This window comes from Varroa jacobsoni, unplaced genomic scaffold (genome assembly GCF_002532875.2).
Source record: "Varroa jacobsoni isolate VJ856 unplaced genomic scaffold, vjacob_1.0 scaffold_62, whole genome shotgun sequence".
Taxonomy (NCBI): Eukaryota; Metazoa; Arthropoda; class Arachnida; order Mesostigmata; family Varroidae; genus Varroa; species Varroa jacobsoni.
The window spans coordinates 146,627-162,242 of NW_019212964.1; the positions used below are offsets into that span (position 1 = coordinate 146,627).

General features: G+C 40.9%; 1 protein-coding gene across 3 annotated transcripts in view; it reads left to right on the forward strand.

Annotated features, from left to right (window-relative positions):
- The window catches only part of LOC111261559 (CUB and sushi domain-containing protein 1), a 97,061-nt gene extending 81,875 nt beyond the window's left edge, over positions 1 to 15,186 (forward strand). The window contains exons 2-10 of one of the 3 annotated variants that reach the window (XM_022835156.2): positions 4,496 to 4,663; positions 4,957 to 5,536; positions 5,881 to 6,173; positions 6,428 to 6,937; positions 7,376 to 8,161; positions 8,623 to 8,849; positions 11,600 to 11,764; positions 12,079 to 12,404; positions 12,674 to 15,186. In XM_022835156.2, the coding sequence (XP_022690891.1) occupies positions 4,496 to 4,663; positions 4,957 to 5,536; positions 5,881 to 6,173; positions 6,428 to 6,937; positions 7,376 to 8,161; positions 8,623 to 8,849; positions 11,600 to 11,764; positions 12,079 to 12,404; positions 12,674 to 13,025 (3,407 nt within the window). In that variant the 3' untranslated portion in view covers positions 13,026 to 15,186. Of the gene's footprint in view, positions 1 to 4,495; positions 4,664 to 4,956; positions 5,537 to 5,880; positions 6,174 to 6,427; positions 6,938 to 7,375; positions 8,162 to 8,622; positions 8,850 to 9,390; positions 10,521 to 11,599; positions 11,765 to 12,078; positions 12,405 to 12,673 lie in introns of those variants that run through there. The other 2 variants (XM_086968748.1, XM_022835166.2) reach the window with 2 other exon arrangements.
- The last annotated feature ends 430 nt before the right edge of the window (positions 15,187 to 15,616 follow it).

The window sequence follows — 15,616 nt, forward strand, 5'->3', positions numbered from 1 at the left end:
CCTTAATATTTCCAATTAACATATACTATAATAGATGATTACCTATGTGTTGACATCAAGCAAGCACACGCTTCCCTTCCGCAGCCGAAACGATCCTCTGGGAACCATATCTCTTTTCTTACTAATCTTAGACAAATTTCATGTAACCATACATGTATCACGAATGCTGTTATATTCCAGTTTGTTTTACTAGTGGGGACTCTATAGGATACGATTGAGGAAACTGATGAAATTCATAAACTAAAATTTATATGGTGTAGCCGAGATGATGAAAACTGCAGGCCAGCGTCTTTTGATTATGATAAGTAGTCGTTGTAGATTTGTAGGTAGGGAAATTGGCCTGTTAAATTTGTTCATGCAACGAGTACTTGTTGCCAATAACAGTAACTACAGATATGTATATTGGACAGTACTTCACTAGCTCTACTAAATATGGACGAGCTAGATGATTTTTTTCGCTACTAAAAACTATACGCCAGAAAAATAATTGCCACCATGTGGCAACTGTCAACTTGAGTGAAATGCCCAATCAAACAAGGCTGATTCAGATTCTTGCCTCCCCGCTTATTGAAAAGTTTTATAATCATTTTTAGGATTTATCATTTTAGATTTAATAGGTATTGAAGAGAACCCAGCCTAAAAGGACTGTTTGCATACCGAGCACCTAATAGATCGGCATTGAAAATATGCAAAATTTATCCAACAATCGGTGAACATCTTATCTGAAACCTGAACGATATCCATAGCTATAATGCATATGATTATATACGCACAAACATAACACGGCCACTATTTTTTTACCTTTTAAATTCGGAACAAACACTTTGTAGATACAGGGGGTCCTCGTACAAAACTATAGCTGTTATAACAATTATGTCACGCGTGAGTCGCCAGCCATATTCTTATTGTTCCATTATGACAATCAAAGCTGTGCTAAGCGTACATACAAAGAAAGATAATCGAAATAAAATTAAGAAGGCCGCTCTCAAACGCCGTTAACTTACTTAGCCGTTAGCTTACTCTGTTACGTTTCCCCTTTTGGACCATCTCACTCGAAAAGGCTAACAATAAAATTAACCTTTATCGATTTTTGCTTGTTAGGTACACAACACATAGGGAAGATACAACAATAACATAATAGGATAAATTTTTGAAAAGGCAATAAGTTAAAGTTGTCGGCAAATAGTGTTGTCGTAATTCAGCAAACGCTTTCGTCACTTTGACGTAACGAACAAAATAGTTTATTACAACGAGTGGTTTGCTACGCCGATATGTCCGTTGACTGTTGGACCAAGTAATTGTTAAATATTGTTGCTGTATCATTAATCAGTTCGATGCTCAACATAAGACATAAGCTGGCCTGAGAACTGAGCTGATTGGGAACGACCGGCACCGAAGTTGCTGTTGCGGGACATCGACACCAGTAATCAGTGGAGTATTAAATCGAATTCAACTATCATTATCGGCCTATTTTACTATCGCCACCAATCGTATGAGTGGTGGTAACGAAAATCTATGACGGCGTAGGGATTTTGGGACGCAGGAACCGCGTACTCGTATCAGCTACCGGCTATCTGCTCCCCGCTGTCCGTTACCCCGAACAGATGGCCACAGATGATCAGGACAGCAGTAGCAACTGGTGGTCTTACCCGCTTTTTCGGAGTTGCCTGTGTAGTTGCAAATGGTTCAATTCGAAGGTGATGTTAGCTGAAGAGAAACTTTTTACACTAGCGCTAAAATCAGTAATTGCAACTACTCCCTCCGTGCAATTGCCTGTGACACACTCATGTTACGAGAACTCTTGGTGTTATTATTGCTACTGCAATCACTATTGGGCTAAGTAGTTCACTATTGCTTGCTGTTCCTCATGTTCTGCTACTTCTGGAATCAGACGAAAACCAATGCTTCATAGAACAAAACAATAAACCCACTATGGTATACAGCAGCGCATCGTTCACGGAATTTTAGTGCACATCAACAGCAATAAGAAGTCTCTTTGCTGTGGGAAAAGTTTCAATGAAACTTTGAACCTTATTTCTTAATCGAAAACGACGATTTATGCTATTATCATATCGATTTTGCAAATCCGAAAAAATTTATATGAGTTAAATCAGAAGATCCTTGATAGGGTTATGATATAGCGAGCTTAAAAATTCATCGAAGCGGCTCGTAAAGCTACTTGCAACACACCTGGATATTTGTACCGAAACTATCAGCTATTTTAAAGAGGAAAATACCAGTTACCGATTTGGCCGTTCTAGTAAGATACGGTGGTTAGCCATTTTGGGAGTTTACACTTTTTTATATCTTTTAAACTTTTTGGCGGCTTTGAGCCTTCGAATTTTTACGAGCTTTAACACGCTATCAATCTAAAAGCTAGTTCCACTAAAGTCTGCACGACCCTTTAATGATTCAACACCCACGGATACCATTCGATGCACAGTTATTTCGAAAACGTTCTGCAATAAAATAGAGTAGGAATAATTCCAAAAAAACTACTAGTGGGTGATCTACATTTCGGATTAAAGCTGTATTCGTGATGAATAGTGGTGACCTTCAATAAAGGTGCATAAAAAATATAAATAAATAAAAACATCTACCGGGAATAACACTTATAGAATAGGAAAAACAATATACTGAACTATCTGTTCTTGCTATTAGACACAATCCTAGAAACAAAAATATGAAGAAAATTCGCAGTTTATGCACGCCGCTCTATATATTATTCATATTTGAGGTCTTGTACAAATATATATGCTTGTTTTTTAACCATTAAATGCTGGGTTTATAAATTTTATGGACGAGTGGATCGATCCTTTTTCCAGAGATACTTGGAAGCGTAAGTGGTCAACAAAATGCCTTTAAGGTGACGCTGGTCGTATTTAAAACGCAGACGCATAAATATGAATGTCTAGTCCTAATTTGTTTATTAAATTGTTTATGACCCCGATACGGTGCTACATAGGTTTCCAAACTCAGACAGAGACCAATCCATAGGCTTGAACATTTCGGGCGTGTGGGGAAAATTGTTTTCATCGATCGTTCTGACACAATGAGTACAATGATCGCTCGTAGCTGGAATTTGCTTCAATCGCGTAATTGTTAAGTTATTTACCTAGTAACAAGTAGCGACGATTGGGTAAGCGTTTCAAATATAATAACTTACTCTGATTTGTTTAGCGTGGGCAACCGAACACTATTTATCGAATGATTATAGCCTGCGAACTTTTACAAAGCAAATTATAAAACGCTCATTACTATTAGATATACGACTAAGTATATATATTTCGTGTGGTGGCATATTGATATATTATAAATAGTTTTTTTTGGAAGTAACATTTTGTGAAGTTACACTGCGAAGCAAGTTGTCTGCTCCATCGTCCTTGAAATTGATTCTAAAAATATTAACTAGGAGCACAACGTGATCTAGATACAAATTTTCCCAAAACAAAAGTATAGACAAAATATTCTCGAATACCTTTTTGAGCTTCGTAACCTTAATTGCAAAGCAATTGAGCTTGTTGAAACATTTCGGTGCATGATCCACGTGATGATTATTAAATAATAAGTGAAAATAGAGCATACTAAATAGTAAGTTCTATGCGTTTTTACACGTTAAGCTTCAAGAAATACATAAAAAAAACCTACGGTTATCGCTGATCTTTACGACTATTTCTTGTGTTGTCTTCACGTACCTTAATTAAATGTTTACAAATAATGTGTACAGACACTCTGTTAATGATATCGTCTTTCATATCCACTAACCCATTATCCATAATATTCAATGACGTTTTATTTAGCGTTCACGTTCCTACTGTTACTTTTTTCCTTCCCGATAACAAGTAGGTGGTGTGTTTATTTAGGTTGTCCTGACACAAGTAGCTTCCAGCGTCACTTGGTTATCTTCGGCTCGTGTCTTGTCAGTTTTACTATTATTCTAATTCGCTCGGCCTTGCCAAAGTTCCTCTCTACTTAGCGAAATGTTCGTTCCCACACTGCGAGGTAAACGTTTCCAAATGTAGACTATTATGCAACCAACGCCACGCGACACGGCTGAAAACAAGGCTCTAGCAGACGAAAATGACGAGCACGTTATTATATTGAGATAGTCAAGCGTGGTCACGAAGGGCCCAGCGGAGATTCTGTTCTCTCGGCAAGGAAATTCTCTGTTGTTTTCTTTAGAAGAGAGTAATTTTACAATTACACACGCGATGCACTTGGTTGTGTTTATAGTAGCGTGAAAAACTGTCTAACTAAGGAAAATTGCATCAACACATCAAACAGACTTGTCTGATTTCTTTTGGGTTCCCGTAACGATAAACAATTATATGTCACATATGTTGTCAAGGGCCAATTTAATAGTAACTCGGTTGTCTTCTTATTTCCTAACTCTAATTTAGTGGCTTGGTTTAATTGATTAATGATATCGAATGTCTAACAAGTCGCTGCCTTGCTTTTTCTTATTCCCGGTTTTTTGCTCGATCCAAACTCGCAGCACAATCTTGTCCCCCGCCAGCTGTTCCACTCTATTCTACGGTTCATCTACAGATGTCAGCTAGTGAATCAAAAGCGAACTATAGCTGTGATACTGGTTACGAGCTTTTCGGTCCTGCAATGCGAATATGTGAAGGTGGAAGATGGCAAGGCCGAATGCCCTATTGCGGTACGTATTATACTTATCAATTTCTTATGCATGTGGGATTGTTTGTTTAACCATACATTTATCGTGCATAGTTCCGTGCATGGACGACCTTATTGCATTTATTACGGTAGCTTTCGACATGTATATTAAAGTTTACTTTCTGTTAAAAATATTACCTCGTTGCTTCTCAGATGTCTAGCACTACAAAGATGAGTACAGCCTCCTTCTACTATTTTGTACCTATCTCACAGCACCCTCAATTTTAGCGCGATCACATAGACTAATAATATGAAAATCGTTGTGTTTGTTGACAGCGACAAATGTGGCTCTAAATAAGCCATCGAAACAATCGAGCATATCGACAAAAAATTTGGCGGCCGCCAAGTTGGCTAACGACGGCGACCTCTCTACCGTTGGTGAAAAACCCGTGTGTACGGAAACCAGAGTCGAAAATTCGCCTTGGTGGCAGGTAGACCTCTTGCAGGCGTACGAAGTTCGGGTAGTTCGGATACTCACTCGGGGCTGTTGTGGACATCAACCTCTACATGATATCGAGATTCGAGTTTCCAACTCGAGTTCGTTGACAGGCTCACGTTTGTGTGCTTGGTTTCCCGGTATTCTCGAAGATGGCGCAATGAAGGAGTTCGTCTGTGCCTATCCCATCAACGGACGGTATGTCTCTGTTCAGATGGTCGGAGGTGACGGATCCCTGTCACTCTGCGAAGTTCAGGTGTTTTCCACGCAGGAGCTCTCCGTAGGAATGTGCGGACACTTTGACGATGTCGTCTCGATCCTGCGTAACTGCTACGAGTTCCACCTGCAGGGCGGAAGCAGGAAATTGGCTGAGGAACACTGCGAGAAGAGGGGCGGACTGCTTATGTACAATATTGACAGGTGAGTAAATTAAACGCATGTGAACGTTGAGTTCGGCACTAATACCTACCTTTCGACACTGCAGGTGATTCTGATTTTGCTTGACGTTAAATAAACTAATAAGTAGTGACTAAATAGTGAATGTCTTAATTAAAGCCCCCTTGTTTCCAATGTTGCTTTATTAACTGACAAGTTCATTTAGAAAAAAGAGAACCACAGCAATCTGTATCTGAAAAGGCTTTGTATAAAGAGACTGTTATGAGCTTCTGTATGAAGGAATTTTATATTTGTGTATTTGAAAGGTTTTTCAAATACTCCACTATAATAAATCCGTAACGGTTTTTGTTTGGCACCCTTGTATACAGACGGACGCTACCTTTCATCGGGAGCGAGCTCACGCGTCGCAGTAATAATAATCAGTTGAACCAAGGCCTTGTTTGGATTGGCGCGACGCTCAAACGAGGGATAGGACCCGGCCGACGAGGCTGGTTCTGGAGCAATAATGAACCTATTCCATCCGGCGGTCTCCTTTGGGGAGAGGGCCAGCCAAACAACTATAACAAACAACAAAATTGTATTGTACTGGACCAAAAGCTCAGTTGGATGTTTAATGATTTCAATTGTGATCTCGATTACTTACCGTGGATCTGTCAATACGGTGAGTAGACTCAAGCCACTGAGGCTATCTATAGATCACCGCCATAGTTCGATGAATATATTTAGTTAACTAGTAACAGTTGTACAATTTTTTTGTCCGAGTCTACCTCGGTCTCATCAGACTGTCTTATTTCTGTAAGGAGGAATGCCTTTTCCCTATGCAGGCTTTACGTGTGTTCCAAGTAAATAGTATGAAGGTTTCAAAGGAGCGCGTAGGAACATTTTCATTTCGCTAATGATCCGTTTGTTTAACAGAACCTGTTCGCTGCGGTAGTCCCGACGTCTCTGAGAATTCAACGTTAGTTGGCAAAGATTTCGGCGTACTGCGCACGGTTAAATACGACTGTCCTATTGGCAGTGTGATTCAGGGCGATGCAGAACGCACGTGTCAGAAAAGCGGCTTCTGGAGTGGAAGTGCTCCGACATGCAAACATATTGACTGCGGCCCGCTTAAGCATATCCCCAACGGAAAGGCACTACTTCGGGATCTTCGAACAACGTTCAACGCCACCGCCGAATATATTTGTGACGCCAATTACACATTGACCGGCGAAGATACCCGACGCTGTGCTAAAACGGGCTTTTGGACGGGGCAAGAGCCCAAGTGTCAACTAAACTTCTGCGGCACACTCAGTCCACCTGTAAATGGTTCGATTCAGCTGGAGGGCGTCAAAGCAGGCCAAGAAGCCGTTTATTCGTGCCAGCGAGGTCATGCTCTCGTGGGCGTTGGCAGGAGAAAATGCATGCTCGGTGGGCAGTGGACATGTTAGTACTTATAAAGGCTATACACCCAGCACAAATATAATTTTGCTGAGATATGTTCCTCTTCCAAATCGTTTTTTTTCAGAAATTATATTCGAGAGTGTTTTTGATTTTAAAAAGTATGCCTTGTCAACGACATTTAATCGACACATGAATAGGTAGACAGACAACGGCTGAAAATCTAAACCTTTTGATGGTATAATAGCCTACTATAGAGTTGCCCATTTCCACTTTGAAGTCTGCTTAATATATCAGATCCTTCACCTTCCTCTTATTATTTCGAACCATGTGGGTCTGCAATGTTTTATCAATCACCTTTTCTCCTTATTTCGAAGCTGTTTACTTGGCAAGCTGCAAAAAACGATCTCTCCGAACACCCATTCCGAGCTTAAGCTTCATTGTCCTGTGGTTAATTAACCCTGTCGTTTGATCACCTTCTAGCCACGGCCCCATCCTGTCGCTACGTTGATTGTGGCAAACCTTCACCGCCAGACAATGGCAACGTTAACTTCATTAATAGCACCTGGAACTACCTCTCAGTTGTGACCTATTCGTGCAGTAACGACTATACGCTGGTCAACGGAGACGTGACTCGCACATGCAATGAACGCGGTATATGGTCAGGTCGTGAGCCGGAGTGCAAAATCATTGCATGCCCACCGCCACCGATTCCTAATGGCGCCTATATTAAAGCCGACGCCATTACAGGTGAACGGGTGAACATCCATGTTCACTCGAACGTTGAATATGGCTGTTTGGCCGGATTCAAGTTGATGTCCGGTGATCTGACACGCACGTGTCTCAAAAGTGGTCTATGGTCAGGCACGCTCTTGCACTGCCAGCTCGTCGATTGTGGCAGACTCCCGCCCATTCTCAAAGGAGAGATCAAATACCTGAATGATTCGACGACGACGCTGGACTCCGTTATCACGCACTCGTGTACGAACGGTTATCGACTCGTCGGATCTGAGACCCGAGTTTGTGGCACTGATGGTCGTTGGACAGGCGTGTCGCCCAGATGCGAAGAGATACGTTGCGCTCCACCGGAAGTGGCGCCAAACACTACGGTTCTGTATTCGAACAATGATCGTTCGTCCATTGACTCGTTTCGGGTCGGTTCTAGTGTCATGTATAAATGTATGGCTGGCCATATTATTGAAGGGATAGCGCTGCGGACGTGTCTGTCCACTGGTGAATGGGATGGGACCGAACCGCCCACATGCCACTGTAAGTTTTCTAAAGTTAGAGTCAACTTACCTGAAATAGGATCAAGTGATTCCTTGGTATCAATTAATACTAATGGGCAATAAAAGTATAGGCTAAACAGATGCAAGATATATCGATTATCTATTACCACAAATCAAATGCTGTGAAAATAACCCGAATCGCTACTAGGAACTAAATATATATGAATAATTTTTGTTCTGTGTTGATGCTCTAATCGTCTTGTCACACACTTTTAGAACGTGGATTACAGTACGTATATAGAGATAAAATACATCTGCCTACACTGATGCAGTTATAATAAAGTTGATTACATCTATTTAAAAAGCATATAAGATATAGCGATATATGAAAGAAAAATAAGTACTATGAAGCGAAAAAAAAAAAAAATTGTATCGGCTTTTGGTTAGCGTAGATATATATGCGATAATTTGTTCCTTACGATAGTCTTCCTGTGCCAACAGATATTGAGTGTGGTAAGCCTCCCCCGATATCAAACGGTGTAGCTGAATCTCAGACAACTCATTACGGTTCTCTTGTGGAATACCGTTGTGATGATGGCTATCGGTTGGGTAATGGGGCCGAACGCAGGCTCTGTCTTGAAAATGGTACCTGGTCAGGAAGCGAGCCCGTGTGCGTCGAAGTGATCTGCCCCGATCCCCCTCGGAACGATGACCGACTCCTTATTGAGGTAAGTATTCAAATCATCATTGGACGTGAACTTCGAAATGTTTAGACAGAAATGGTCTATAAGAAAAAAAGTTATTATCCATGCCTGTTTATTATATCTATCTTCCTTTAAAGAATTATTATTACTTGTTTCGATTATACAGCTTATATCCTCCCGAATTGATAGCGTACAGCATAAAATAGTTAGGTTCACTAAGTTGAAGATATTTGCTGACCATTAACGTCAAGTCCATTTTCAGCTAGCATTTACTTCCTTTCAGCAAATCTCTATGCATACATGTCTAATTGGCAAATAGTTTAGACTAACGTTGCTAGACTGTTACTACCCTTTTGTCCCGCACACGTCAATTATCTTCCTAGTTCACTTTTCCTCTGGGTTTTTCCATCAAGTGTTTGTTCGTCGCATCTTTTTATTTATCCGTGATTCTTCTATAGCGCCTATTGCATTTCGGCAACTCCGAAATTATGCGCATACATGAAGCCTGTGGGCACCTATTCATGCTAATTACTTACCGACGGAGGCTGAACTTCTGCATCTGCAGAGCGTCGCCAACGATGATACACTGAATATGGTGGACGCGGTTGACGTGCGCATCAACTGCCAGAACAAGATTACATCCCAGAACACGACCAGACTACCATCAGGTCCACCTTCAGCGTCGGTCATGACAACCTCACCACGGGAAGCCAAAACATCTTCCTCAAGTCGCTCCGTCTCTAAAGATCCCACCTTGAACCGTTCTCTCAACACTACCCTGGCAGCAGCTGCGATCACCGCGCTCCATAGTTCAATGATAACACCTGGCTTATTTCATCCCAGTCGTGCTTCTCATTCTAGCACCCCTATACTTCTTTCGGTTACTCTAATAACCTTCCCTGTCTCAAATTTGCATCTATCTCCCGACAGCAGTTCAGTCGACAGTAATACCACTATCGTAACGAACGCACCAGACCTGTTAACAACAACAACGTCGGCAAGTGTGAAGGAAATAGAGCTTACCACGTCGGAAGTTAAAATAAATTCAACGCTGGCTTCTGACGAGGTCAAACAGAGCTATAGGACGAAGCTCGCTAATGCATACGTTGATATAAACATTATAGCTCCGCGTACCATTCGATATGCTATGTCGATTGTGAAAAAGACCGCCATTGTTATAAAACCAACGGTGACCTGTTCCCAGATGGCGTCACCTGCTACAGCAACGAGCAGTAACACAATTTCGAAAGTTTAGTGCAGCTTATTTCGAAAAGTTGACATTTATGAATACGGCAGTTTTGCACTTCCAACTTCTGTCGGTTTCTTCCCGGCTGTGGTTTCGAATCCTGTAACTGTTTTTTAAGTCGTTCTTTATATTCCAAGATATATCCTCTCAAAACTTGTATTACAAGGCAGCTTGAAGTTTGGCAGCTACATCACATATCTATTTACTTCGCATCCCGATATAATCTAAAGAATAGGATTTTTATGGAATATCTGTCTTCCTGATTCATAATTGTGCGATTAGAACAGCGTTTGTAAACTTGTTTGTTTCCCTATTTTACTCTTAAATTAGATACGTCGTACATGTATTATTTGAGATCTAAAAGGTCTCTCGAGCTTTTTTGTGACCTGTCTATCATCGTCTATTAAAAACAGATCTAATAAACACAAAAAATTGATAAAACAAGAAAATGTATAGTTATTTACTACGCTTCAAACCAGCCAAATGCGCATATCTAATTAGCACCGCACACATATAGTCACAGCCACCTGTCATCTTTGCTTTTAACATGTGTTACAGGTTCTTTTTCGCATGTGATCTATTACATTATTTCTACACACCAAGACGCAACATAAATTTCCGATTTAGTGAAAATCGTGACAAAGATAACAATAATAAATTCGATCCTCCTGAATAAACATTTGCATGAGTCCGCTTTCGCCTTTAGGATGTGCTTTTAATTCATCTTATCTTCGCAGTAGTACCGCCTTCTAAAACTGTATGGTAACATCACGAGCGACTAGGTTACCTCACATCATGCACCAACAACAACGACAATGACAAGATGTACGATACAGGCCTGAAGTAACCATGGTCACGCGATTTTACGACTACATATAATGTAGTTCCCATCTCGCTGAATATATTTCGGATCGTCACGAAATCAGTCCTGTCATGGTGACTAAAGGCGCTTCATAGTCACGACAATTCTGCTCATCACAAACATTAAACGCTGAAACATCAGCAGCAAATCCAATATTAGCGCGAGCTTTCTATGAAATTAACGCTGATTCCATCCACCTGTTCAACGATTAGGTTTTCTTTAGACCTTTCACGCGATATCTGTGCAGACTCGTATCATAGATGACAGTTTTGATCTGAATGTAAAGTACTAAACACATCTATCGACCTTGTAGGATAGGTTAGTCAATGGCGACGTTAAGGATTTCATGCATGTCATTCATTAGGCTATGATCCGTGGGCCAGCGTATGAACGGGACAACCTACAATCGAAAAAAACTGACGTATCTAATTGGGTAATAAACATTTCAACATTTGTGTATTTTGGTTTTCGCAGTGGAACAAGCATGTATTTGGCATTCCAAGGGGCACGTTACGTGCTCGCGAACGAACGCGGATGGATGCTGCATGACCTCAAAATACATCTTGAATCCTTATTAGATAGTTCTTTTGCCTCCGTCCTATTGGCTAGAGTCGGTGGTTTCGATAAGTCTTCTCTCGTTTTCTAATGACGTGCTTTGTTAAACAGGTGTCATCGAATAACGTGGGTGCCGTCGCAAGCTATTCATGTCAGGACGGCTATCGCATTGTGGGTGCTGATCCAGTACGTGTCTGTCGCGTAAACGGCCGCTGGGATCCTCCAGGAGTCCCTTTCTGCAGTGTCATTGATTGCGGCCGACCGGACCTTATACCGGTATCATTTGTAACATTTTCTTTAATTATAACGTCCAACGTACCCAAAGACATTTAAAGGGCTCTGCGAATTTTGCGTCTACTTCTGTTATGGTCAATAAAACGCTACTCAACCCTATTGCTACTAAGTTTATGATGTAGTACTGACTGTACTTTAATATAATTTGTATTGTTTTTCCTGTGAATATGAGCAAATTATCAGAACGGTGAATTTCTTTATCACTTTGCTGTTATATCATGTCTTTTCACGTTTGATGAACTTTCTGGAGGCTGTTTCACGTAAATCTGAGTTTTTCTCGTAAATGTTTGGTGTAGCACGGACGCGGCCTGCTGGTTAACGGCTCTACGACATTCAACTCTCACGTTGAGTATGAATGCCTGCATGATAAGATGCTCATCGGCGCTTCATTAAGGGTGTGCTTGGCCAATGCGACGTGGAGCGGTCGCGAGCCAACGTGCATCGACCGTGAACCCGATCGCGTCAATGACGTCGATACTCTACGCATTATACCACACTACGATGAGCAGACCTCGAATTCAATTGGAATTTCATTGGCTGTTGGAGGCCTTTTGCTAGTGGCTGTTTTCATTGGAGCTGCTTGGGTCTGGATGAAGCATAAGCCAAGTCCCCCGGTTAACATGTAAGTTTCAAGTACATTCTTTTGAGATCCGGTTTGCTTCTGGACGCTCTGTGCTGCTCCAGCGATAAATCAATGCCCCAGACTAAACATTCTTCCTAAAGGCAGCACCGAGCGTAAAAATCTAAGAGAAATTGTGAATGCTAGCATCCTATATAATCTATCGACGTGTTTCAATTTGACAGTGCTACGTAGGATTCCTGCGGCATTGAGACCTTTAAGATAGAAAAATGTGACATAAAAAAACTAAGCTGACTTTCTATGCGTTGCAGTCATGCTCGAGCTCGCTATGTTGGCAAGAATAACGTGGTGTCCTCGCCAAAGAACAACTACCAGGCAACCACTCAACGCGGAGGTCCTTACGACGGACCAGCGTCGGGCCTAGGGATGACAAACATGAATATGGCTGCGATGGCCTCAATGGCCGAGTACGCTAACGTCACGCCTCCACCGCTTCCTCCGAATCATCCATCGAATCAATTTGTTACATTCAACACGCCCCCCATAGCACTACAACACCAGCAAAATATCTATAGCGACAATTTGTACGATAACAGTGGTGACTCTAGTCAGCCCATATACGCCAACATTCAGGAGGTCAATGAAGCAACCCATCATGTTTGACACGAGTAGAAAACGGACCGCGGAAAACGAACTCACTTGTAGTTAGTTAGATAGATAGTTAGATAGCTAAATGAACGGGTGTAATCTGTCAAGAAAGAATCAAATTTTACAGACTGGATACGTTCTTACTTTTTGTGGCTCGCCTACAGGACTCGCAGCTCATTTCTACGATATAATTAGAGTATCAGTGAGCTTTTGTGATTTCCAGCAATAATAACATGAATATGGACGCACTTGCTGTTTTATGAAAATGCTGTAAAAAAACAATGATTAACGTTAAAGACGTCTCATATGCGTTGGATTACTCGAAGTTGTGGAACTACTAAACGTAATCGTACGTGCGTTAAAGGAACGATTCTAGTTTGTTCAAGTAGGTAGGTAGGACGCGACGATGGACCTGTTGTTCGTTATTGCATATAGATCAACGTAAGAAGCGTGCGATTTCACAATCTACGGAGAAAAACTAGTAACGCGATTTAAAATAGCTGGCTTTAACGGCAACAATCAAGAGCTTTGGAGAACTCTGAGGAACTCCATTCGAATATGGCGTGTGACAAGCCAGTTCACCAGAACCTCGGGTATCTCTACACTCGTGTACAGTGTAAAGAAGGTAGAGGTAACAATTTAAATGTCGTAGGATAGGCGTGCACGTCAGATATGCACGAAGGAGGGAACAACAGCTATGCAAAAACTAGAAGGATGCTCCTACTTAATTTCTATTGTACATAATTATTTCCGGGATGCGGTAAATCCTGTTGCCGATGGCGATCTTCCAGGTGGCGTTCGCCTTAAGTTATGTCGATTTTCGAGCAAATTAAGCTCATAGAGTCCCTGTAACATAGAAAACAGACACTCGTCAAATTCAGGACAAAAAAAGAGTCAAAGGTGAAACCGGTGACGGCTTTTTTTTCGTCAAACCGAAAACGATGGAGTCCTCGTGTAGCTTGGATGTTCCGGACACTCAGGACAGCTATCGAGCGCTGTATGTAATAGCATACGCAGGAAAAGATCAAATCGTTGCCTGAGTACAAGAGAAACTCTGCTTCGTCAGGCAAAGATAGCAATCTGTGATCGAACGAAGATTACATTGTTAGACTTATTAAAGAATCTTAATTTTGTAAATGCAGATCTAAAATAAAGCTTGCTCTAGCGAACGAGTATTGCACATAATATTTCGTTTAAATAAAGGTTCACTCATGAATCTTAATGGAAAGCGTTTTAAACTGTTTTGTACGTACGTTCAGGGCTAGTTTAGTTTTAGTGCTTGGAGTGAGTGAGCCTCTCGGAAATTCCTCATTGTTTCACCATATCTAATGTTCTAACCAACAAAATCTATCCCCTTATTCCTTTACAAAACTTGAAAAGACGGTAATACCGACTTAATCCCCGTGAACTGAATCCGAAAGGAGGTAGTTGTTCTTTTACCTTTGGGTGGAGTATGTGACTTACAATTTTTGTTCAGTTTTCCCATGTAAATGTTCATTTGATTCAAATCTTCCCAAAGCATTCGTTATGTCGTTGATCTTTGCAACTTTCTTTACTTTAGTGAACTTTAATAGTCGCTGACGGTTTGGCTAGAACTTCGTTTTCTGAGACGAAGGCCGGTTCAGCTTCCCACATTTCGCTTGGAATTGCTAATCATTGTCGCAAGTCAGACCCATTCCGGATGAGCTACTCGTGTCTCTGAGATACCGTTTCGTGAGACGCTGTTATTATTAAGATGTCGCCTTCTGGCCCAAGGCCAAAAAAGTTATTCTGATCAGCAACTATAAGGCTAGAACCGTTCCTAGAACAGGTCTTCCTGGCAACCATTGGTACCGCGTACACAAATGAAATTACCTTAATTTCGATTTTATTATAAGTTACCTTTTCTTTTAAATCGAGTTAATAGTGAGTCTTTATGTAAATGTTGCTTTTTTTTTGTATGTATCTTTTTTTCCATATATGGTCCTTATCACCCATTCATTTAGGGACTGAAATGTTCATGCGTTGTTATGAATAGTTTCTTGATAAGCCAATCACGAGATGCGTGCAACTACTAATAATCGTTGGGTTACCTATTCTATTCTATAAATTCTAGCAGCTTCGATAAACTAGCTGAAGACTTAGATGTATGTTCTGTACTATAGCAAATAAATTCTCTTGTTAAAGGACAAATGTCTCAAGTTGCGTGATAACTTTGCGGAAAATTTTTGGAAAAGTTGGCCCTCTCAAAGGGCTATTAAATATTTTAGGTCCTGTTTTATGTACATATCTGTACGGAAGATGCCAAGTAAGGAAATCGGATTGGTTCTGGCTCGTTTCTAGGTGGAAAAATCCTGCGACGCGAATCTAAACTCAATGTGATTAGAAAGTATATATATATATATATATATATATATGTAAAAAGCTCGACAATAAAACACTGTGTCACAGCGATAATAAATAAAAACAAGAGAAAAAACAGTCGGCCTTATAGGGCAAACAGAAATAAAAACAGGGATATGTTTAGTTTGTTTGAGCGGCTATCGCAGGGGAATGTGAGGAGACCTAAGCCACACTGAATACTGACTAAGCGCAATACGTGATAAAAGAAAATTTCAAAGTTAGAA